Source organism: Bidens hawaiensis, unplaced genomic scaffold (genome assembly GCF_021521415.1).
Source record: "Bidens hawaiensis isolate Kalapana, Puna unplaced genomic scaffold, B.hawaiensis_p1.1 tig00072992_1, whole genome shotgun sequence".
Lineage (NCBI taxonomy): Eukaryota > Viridiplantae > Streptophyta > Magnoliopsida > Asterales > Asteraceae > Bidens > Bidens hawaiensis.
The window spans coordinates 6568-15955 of record NW_027502718.1 but is presented as its reverse complement, the minus strand read 5'-3'; the positions used below and the strand labels follow the sequence as shown (position 1 = coordinate 15955).

Sequence of the window (9388 nt, the reverse complement as noted above, 5' to 3'; positions counted from 1 at the left end):
CTGGAAGGCATAGAACGCCATAAGCTTGTCAACTGAAGGGGTTAACCCCAAACAAGACAAGTATACTCGAAATGGCGGAGGCGAGCCATATTGAGTGGATGTATTTGGGTCAGGTGCAACCCAAACGTATATAAAACTGACAACATGAACCGGGTTATTGGAAGACGGAAGTTTCCGCCCATGAAAAATTCTTTGTAAACGGAAATCTTTTCGGCGGGAGCCTCCTTCACCTTCTTTACGGGAGCAGGTAGCTCCGGCTTGAAGGATGGGTCAATCCAATACGACTCCACCATGTCGTCGAAGTCGGCACGACTCATCCGACAACCGACAAGATCCATGTTGAAAGCCTTTTTGTTTCCTTTTTCCTTCTCTTGAAGAAAATGATTGGACATAGGAATACCATAAAGAAGCAGGCGAGAAAGATCTGGAGAACATAAGAGATTTTGAGAAAATATTTTTGAAGAACGATGAATATTTTTCGGAAATCTATCACCAGAGGAAGATAAAAGAAAATCTGCGAAGGGGGTAAGAACTTTGGAAGGAATAATGGAGAAATGAACTTCATACCACTTATATACATACCCATCGCAATTAATACGATGGGGTGGTTACTGAGGAGAGAGAAAGCATTGGCCTAACCAAATGGCGCCACGTATGAGGAACAAACCGTCAGGTATGTTCTAGCTGGGCGCGTCACTGGGATTCTCGAACATGCGCCTGATACAGATGAAAAAACTTCTTGCAGAAAATAATTGTCACTCCCCGTCCCATCACACATGCGCTCCTATCCACTCCTCCAAATTACCAAGATTCAAATTTTCATCCGCCTACCTGCAGCGGGCAGGACACCTAAGCAGGTGGATAACGACCAAAATAACTCAAGTACCTTCCGCCTAACGAAGGATTTCACTAGCCTTCCGCCAAAAAAGTTTTCCTCCTACGGAATGTTTTCACTAACCTTAAGCTGAAAAAGTCTTCCACTTATGGAAGGTTTTCACTAACATTCCACCAGAAAGACTTCTGCCTAAGGAAGGTTTTCATTAACCTTCCGCCTAAGGAAGGTTTTCACTAACCCTCTTCCATAGACACTTCCGCCTAACGAAGGTTTTCTCCAACCTTTCGCCAAAAAAAGTCTTTCGCCTAAGGAAAGTTTTCACTAACCCTCCGCCAGAAGGACTTCCGCCCAAGGAAGGTTCTCAATAACCTTCCACCAAAGAAGCTACCGCCTAAGAAAGTTTTTTGGCAGCCATCTAGCAGGAGAATTCCCACCAACCACAGGTCAGTGGCTTTCCAACATGTTCCACTGAATTTAACCCTCCCGCGGTCACACCCCAACCTAAGGCGGAAATGCCGGGGTATGATTCGATTGCTCACAGCTCGAAGATACTATCATAAATATAAATGACAATATCTAATTAATTATTTACAAATATTACACACAATATCCAAATATACAAAACAATTCAAATACATACAATATCATGCATATAACCAAATCATGTGTTCCAATGAAATCGTTGCCAAGCGAATCGGACATTGATTACAATGACTAAGGTTGTCGTTTTACCTTTGCCAAGCGAATCGGGCTCCGGTTACTAAAACGGGCGTATGATCATACTAATGAGAACCCTATACAAAAGGGGATATGTTGGACCTCTCCGAAACGCTATCAAGTAAACAATTTAACATGTAGCAATTAGCAATTAACAAATAGCATTCAACTGATATTTACACAATAATTATGTTTGCAATTTTGAGTATATATATAGCATAGAAAATATGAGTAAGTACGCATATGTCCCCAAAACATTTGAAAACAGTGTATAAAAAGGGGAATGATCAAACTCACCTTAGACGGAAGGCAAGTGATTAATAAATTCGACAAACGAACTAATGATTTAAGTGAGTCGTCCAATACGCGTCCAACGAGATTAATGATCAGAATCTGAAACTTTGTGATATGAAACTATAAATAAAAACGAACTTAATGCCACTGGAATCAATCCAAACGGATGAGTAGAACTCTAGTTATGTTGATTTTAATGTTTAAACTAGTCGAGTCTGACCAGAATCCGAACTTCGAGTCGGGAGTCGGGTTTTGGTCAGAACTCTTAAAATTTAATTACGAGAAGAAAAGTCTTCTGGACCGAACGTTGAATCCATCCAGAAGTATGAGAAAACGAGAAGTCAAAGTTGTTGACTATTTTACCCTTCATCGGGTTTTAAAGCAATTGACTAGTCAATACCCTTCAATCTCATAAATTGATTGAAGTTTATTGACTTGGGAATATGTTTGAATGATTTACAGTTTACAACTTACCCGGAAAGTGAAAGGATTGACGAGAAACGGAAGTCAAAGATCTTAAAGCAAGCAAAGTCAACGAACAAGTCTTGAATCTTTAACAAAGAGGCAAACATCGAAGGGTTTACAAGCTGGGCAGAAGGTAGGACTGCTGGAGTATGATCTTTACGGTTTGGTAAAGTTTACAGCAGATGGTTATGTCTTGTTTATATAGGAAAAACATAAAACGAACTATTATAGGCTTTTTGGCCCGTTTAAGCAAGTATATGCGATTTAAGGAAAGAATCAATGAAATATTAGTAAGAAACTGATCTTGGGCAGAGGGAAACGAATTAGGAATGATATTTTGGTTATATGATGTTTACTTGGACCTTAATTCACTCAAACATGCCTAAAATAAACGATTTTATGCCTTAAACGAGTTAACGAACGAAAACGAGTTGGGATTCTGGCCAGGTCAGCCACCGCGCTGTGCGACCACATGGAGCGGAGCCTGTCGCCCGGCGCTCCGGAGTTTAGGAGGGGAAAGTTTCATTTTTTACAAGTTTAGTCCCTATAGCTTGGTGTATGGTCTTTAAAAGCACTTTTTGATGAAATAATTAGGATTTAAACGTTATTTAAAGTACGAGGGCCTAAAGTGAACATTAGGAATTTAATACTTATAAAGATTTGATTTTTAATTAATAATAGTGATCCAAAATATTCCCGGGTCGGGTTAAACGTAAATGAATACGATTTGAAAAATCCGAAATGTTACACCCACGGGGGAAAAATAGTGGGAGGACACTTCATGAAAAACACCCCTATCACATTGTCAGCCCACAATTCTCCTTAGCATTATCATACAAGGAAAACAATGGACCGGGGGACTTGAAGAGGTAGTGTCCTACACCCACCTAAAAGGCAAGAGAAGTTTCCGCAAGCGGACTTACACAATCCGCGGGACACTCAAAAACACCAAGTACAGAAGTGCATGGCGTTGACGGACATTCAACCATGCGCCAAACATTCCCTGACATATCGGAAAAGTTGACTCTAGAGATCTTCCTAAGTATGTTGCAAAAAGTAAGTATCTTACTAAAAGGTACTTCCAGCCAATAAGAAACCGACAGCGCATCGTCCACAGCACTGCTAAGTACAAATGTCGCCGTTAGTCAGTAACTATATTCACCAACCTTCCTAGAGCACGTGCAAGCCTTCTGATTGGTGAATTTACTGACATGGCATGTGGGCCATGCCTTCTCTCCTCCCCTCCAGCTATAAATACCTCTTCACCTCCAACGGTAAAAAGATTCGAACTCTTCCACAAGAATAATTACTAGTGTTCGGCGATAAGTTGTGCTTTACTTATATTTAGTCTCCCCATACTGATCCTCACGTTGGAGGGTGGTTACGAGAAGACCCCCCCCCCCCCAATCTCGTTCTTGTAACAAGCTCACGGTGTTCTTTTTTTGTAGGTGGTTTATTCTCATTAGCTAGATTATACTCTAACCCCCGTGAGAAATACTTTAATTAGTGTTTCTTCAGTATCTTAAACCAGATGTGTCGTTCCAAACACACCTCATCGATATATATAAATAGGATACATCGATCACTGGGAAAACTAGTTACTTTACAACTCAACTGATTGTTTGTTTGTACATTACACCCTGGGCTAATGAAAAGATATTTAAAAACAAGATAACGAGCATTAGATCTTGCAATGTTAAAAACGTAACGATATCATCACCAACCTCAAACACTGCCGGTATGTCATGGTAGGTTTCATTTCTATATGTAGATTATACTATCAACATAATTAACGTTAAAAAACACCCGTCGCAAATGGCCCTACCGTCAAACAACAGAAAAAGCCTAGTCAGCATTCTTATGTTACTATCATTAACAGTTTGTGAGAAAGATTTCTCATACACACTATTGAAAAGCATGTGCTGGAATCTCAAACAAAATATTATCTTCGCTTTCACTTGTGGATTAACGAGGGACACTGTTTGTCGGAAATCAATTCCCATCTCGATGACCAATGTTTAGGTTTACAAATGTCGGTAGTCACTGGTAACCCGTGAACGATAATTTTAATATGATTGGATAGGGTATTTGGTGCAATCCATTGACTTGTCATCGTTAATACTATTCTTGTAGTACTCATAAAGTTCCCTCTCATTTTCTTACATAAGTATCTCAAAGATTTTAGATCCATTTTGGAAACGCCTTTGTTTGTTGCGAAGCTCTTAGACTATTCCCGTTAGCAAACTTTAGGTGGGTTGTTTCACTATTTAAAAAAAAATAATAATAATAATGAAATTGAAGCACATGTTTTGTTGGTGCAAACTAGTTTTCAAACCATTCTCAATCATATCCAATGTCACATGTCAACATTTGTATGGACCTCATTTTAATTTCTTTTTCCTTTTTTTGCTCACACTAATTAGTTTTAACTATAATATTGTTTTTTTTTCTAATAACTTTTAATAATTAAGTTTTAAAACAAATTAAAAACATACTCTTGTTCAGTTTTTTTTAGAACGCATCGGTATAAATTTTATAAAAAACTGAGTTTGTAAAGAAGTATATATTTTTTAATATAAAATAAATATTAAGCGTGTTTGATGAATATGAATACTTTTTTATTTTTTTTAAATATTCTTAATTTAAATATATTGTTTATTTTTAAAGAAAGCTAATGTTTTTTTTATATTTCTAGTCATTTTTAATTTAAAAAAAACATTATAAATTATATGTGTTTAATAAAAAAATAGTATAGGTTGGGTTGCTAACGAGTGTGGAAAGTTTGATTAGGTTGGGTTGGATAGATGAAAGTGAGAGAAATTAATTTTATAATAACAATTGGATTGAATTGATTTGTTAATGAGGATAGTCTTATAAAGGAAGCATAAATCCGTTAATTATTAATCTAACTATACTATTAAAGCAACACAAACTGTCCATATAACATTTAATTAACCACTCCACATAAGATGTTAAATAGATGTCATGTCACTATTTTATATTATATTATGACCCATGACTCATTTTCTTATTATAACCCATTACCTGCAAAGCTTTATATAATTTTGAAAAATATATTATTGTGTGATGATACGGGTTTCGAACCCAAAACCTCATGTTTCAAACCAAATGCGCTTACCAACTCCATTAAAATGGTATTTGTTTTTAATTTCTTGACTTAACATATATAAATGTGATTTCTCTTCAAGTATAAAATCAAAATTATATTTAATTGTTAACATTTTCATAATTCACAATATGACATTATCTTCTCATATCTCTTTAACACAATCATTTTAGATTGTTCATAATTCTCTATTTATTTTAAAGGTTTATTGGATTTAATAATCCATATCGAATGATATTGGCCAATAATAATCCCTATGCATTTTATTGCAACTGGCGGCCCCAAATTTAATAAAGTTGGCCCCCAATGGTCCCCCGTTAAAAAGGACTTAACGGTGTTATACTTTTTTTCTGAATTTCAAACAAATGTTTTAGGGCTTTTGATCGGAAGGAGGATATAAGCTGACTGATGTAGTGCTCCAAAACGATAAAATAATGCTTCAATTCGAGAGTTTGGTCTTACAGTTAACAAAAATCAAGCCGTTTGGATCACTGTTACGAGCTAAGTTTTACATCAATCGATTTGTGTCCTCCTTCTGATCAAAAGTCCTAAAACACTAGTTTGAAATTCGGAAAAAAGTATAACGTCGTTAAGTCCTTTTTAACGGGGGACCGCTTGGGGCCAACTTTTTTTAAATTTGGACCGCCAGTGGCTATAAAATGAATAGAGATTATTATCGGTCAATACTGTTTAATAGGGATTATTAAAATCCAATAAACCAATTTTAAAATATAATATATTTTTATTTATTTTATTTTACAGCAAAAACCTTAGTTTTTAAAAATTTAATTTTTAAATCTATGACAACATTTTGTTATAAATATCATTTTTATACACATAATATTTAATATAACAATATTTGTATGAATGTTTTATTTGAAATAAATCAAACATCAAGATTTGATTTTCAACTTAAAATTATAGTGCATAATATATTAAAAACTTAATAAACAAAGTCATAGATATTAATTATTATATGAAACAATTGAATTTACGTATTACATATAATAATTTTTTATTTTTTTTTTATAATTTTCACCCGCGTGGAACACGGGCTCTAACCTAGTTAATATATATAATTAATTGTGTGTTGAACTAATTAGTAAAGAACCATCATTCACTAAACTTTTGGACCTTTAGAAAGGGAGACAATTAATTGCATGTAGAAAACTAGAGGTGTGGAAGTCTGTTATGTGGGTAACTGCTGCTCACGTACAGGATTAGTAATGAATATCGCCTTTTCCAAAATCGTACAGGATTTTTCTTTTTTTACATTTAGCATTTGGTGACATGTTTTATTCTTCAACTTCATAGCCTATTTCGAGGGTCAAACGTAGGCCGGCATTAATTGTATGAAATCATATAAACTTGAATGCCCCTTTTGTAATAAGCTTACTTTAAAAAAATGATCGCCTGCAAGATAGCAACATATTGCTGATGTGTAACTTCACACCTAATTAATTAATTGCTTTTAAGACTGGGTCTGTTTTGTCATTTTGGTAAATGTTAGCGGGCCACAAGCAACTATTTTTGTATATATATGTGAGCACCTTTGTTTACAAAGTATTCACCAATCTCTTAGAATGGGAAAGAGAAGTGAAATTAAGCTTCTTGGAACCGATGCAAGTCCTTATGTGAATCGGGTTCAATTCGTCCTCAACCTCAAGTCAATTGAGTATGAGTACATAGAGGAAAATCTCGCTTGCAAAAGTGAACTTCTATTGAAATCAAACCCGGTTTATAAGAAAGTTCCCATTCTTCTTCATGCAAACAAGCCACCTCTTCCCGAGTCTCTTATCATAATTGAGTACCTTGATGAAATCTATCCGGATATTCACCCGATCCTCCCCTCAAACCCTTTAGATCGGGCTGATAACCGATTTTGGGCTAGCTACATAGATAACAAGGTATGTAAACAATTGTGTATATAATTGTGTATATACTTACTTCTCAAAACTGGAAATATAATGAGAAAAAAGAGTTCTGAGATATACTATAAACCCTATTTAGTGATGGATAAATATAATTTTTTTAAGTGTTTTAAACAAGTGGGTTTTGACCAATGCGATGTAGTGTCTTAGTTTTGAATAAAATTTATATCAAAATGCAGATAAAAAAAACTTTATTTTCAATAGAACTTCAAGATTGTTACCGTAATGAAACACCAAAACAAAAAATGAATAAAAACACTGAGGTATACCATAACGATCAATGTCGATACCGATAATGCAAGTGTATTGAAAAATGATGACGTTTCTAGCGAGTACTATACATAGTAGCCCTCAAAAGTTATCCAAAAATAACTCTATAGCCTTATCCTCCTATGTAATTAATACACCTTGAAAAATGACTTGTTTGTTTGTTTGTTTGTTTTTATTACAATATATTGTCACGGTATATAACTGTGAGAGTTACATGATTTGTTCATACTTAATTATGTATATTTAACGAAAAATCTTGTATAGTTTTTCCCCTTATTTGAAGAGTTGAGGCAAACACCAGGGAAAGAAGGAAAAGAAGTGATAAAGAAACAGATAATTGAAGGATCTGAGTTACTAGAAGAAGCAATTGTGAAGTTTAGCAATGGGAAGGCTTATTTTGGTGGAGATGATGTAGGGTATCTTGATGTGGTTCTTGGATGTTTTCTAGGTTGGACAAAGTTTTTCGAAAAACATATCGAACTCAAGGTAATTGATGAACTTAGAACCCCGAAATTGCTAGAATGGACAAACCGTATATGGTCCCACGAAGCCTTTAAGAATACAATCCCTGGGAACGAAACACTGCTGGACTTCTATATGATGCTGCAAATTCATAAACCACCAAGAGCAGCTTGAAATTAGCTTTTATGCTTGATTTAACTATGTTTAAAACGTTTCGTATGGTCATTGTCAGTTTGAACTTATCTATCTTGTTTTACAACATGTAAAGATCACAATCGTGGTTTTTACTATATATTTCAATCATCAATGTTATAAATTTGTGCTTATATGTCTATCAGCCGCTACCTCTTCGAAACAAACCAGTTGATCTCTAAAATGGTACAAATGCTTTAAAACAAATCAAAATGATAGTGATGAAGATTATTCAAAGATGATTACTAGATAGTGTAGGATATGTCGGTAAGAAGATGAACACACTTAACTTCATGGGCTTCAGCCTTCAGCTGGATAACTCCGCCTAAGCCGCCAAAGAAAACGCCTCCTCCAATTTTAAGCTTCTATCTATATTGTGATGCTCCTTAAGAATCTCACTTATTTTTGAATTAAGACCAGTAATGAAAAGATATACTGCGTATTCCTCACACATGTTCACCTTATTGAACAAGATATCGAATGCATCACAATAATCCGAGACCATACCTTCTTGCCACAATGACATGATATTTTCCATATCAATTTCTTTTAGTTTCTGCTACTGTGAATCACAGATGTTGACCGTTACCGTACCCTTGTTATTGCCCTAATTGTTGATTAGCGAATCGTCGAATCTTAACACCGTTCATAGACTCCATCACTCAAATCACAATAGTGAATTATTGATATAAATTGAGCAGGTCCTTAGGAAAGAATTGCTCTGATACCCTTGATATGTTAGAAATCGTACGAAAAAAGAAAACTAAGAGAGAGATTTTACTTAAATTCTGGATATCCTTCAGTAGATTACGATTCATTCATTATATAAAAACTAGAGATACAAATATAATCGTTAAACAAACAGAAAACAACCTGTATTACCCCTGTATAATGCAAAGTGCTTAAAACCCAAATAAACTAAAACGACACGTAACAGGTTGATTATGTTGAGGGTTTGTGAGTAAGGGGGTGTTTGGAATTGTTTATTTTCACCACCTTATAACGTATTAACTTTTTGAAAAGTACTAAGGTGTTTGGGATTGCTTATATTATGAGAGGAAAGTTTCATAATTTATAATGTTATAACTTATTAAC

The 9388-nt window shown here is 35.0% G+C and overlaps 1 protein-coding gene across 1 annotated transcript; it reads left to right on the top strand.

The window, feature by feature from the left end:
• Nucleotides 1-7005: 7005 nt before the first annotated feature.
• On the top strand, nt 7006-8306 carry LOC143606095 (glutathione S-transferase U17-like). The gene is made up of 2 exons (XM_077081977.1): nt 7006-7345; nt 7904-8306. The coding sequence occupies exons 1-2, from the start codon at nt 7022-7024 to the stop codon at nt 8273-8275; spliced, it is 696 nt and encodes a 231-aa protein (XP_076938092.1). The 5' UTR covers nt 7006-7021; the 3' UTR covers nt 8276-8306.
• The last annotated feature ends 1082 nt before the right edge of the window (nt 8307-9388 follow it).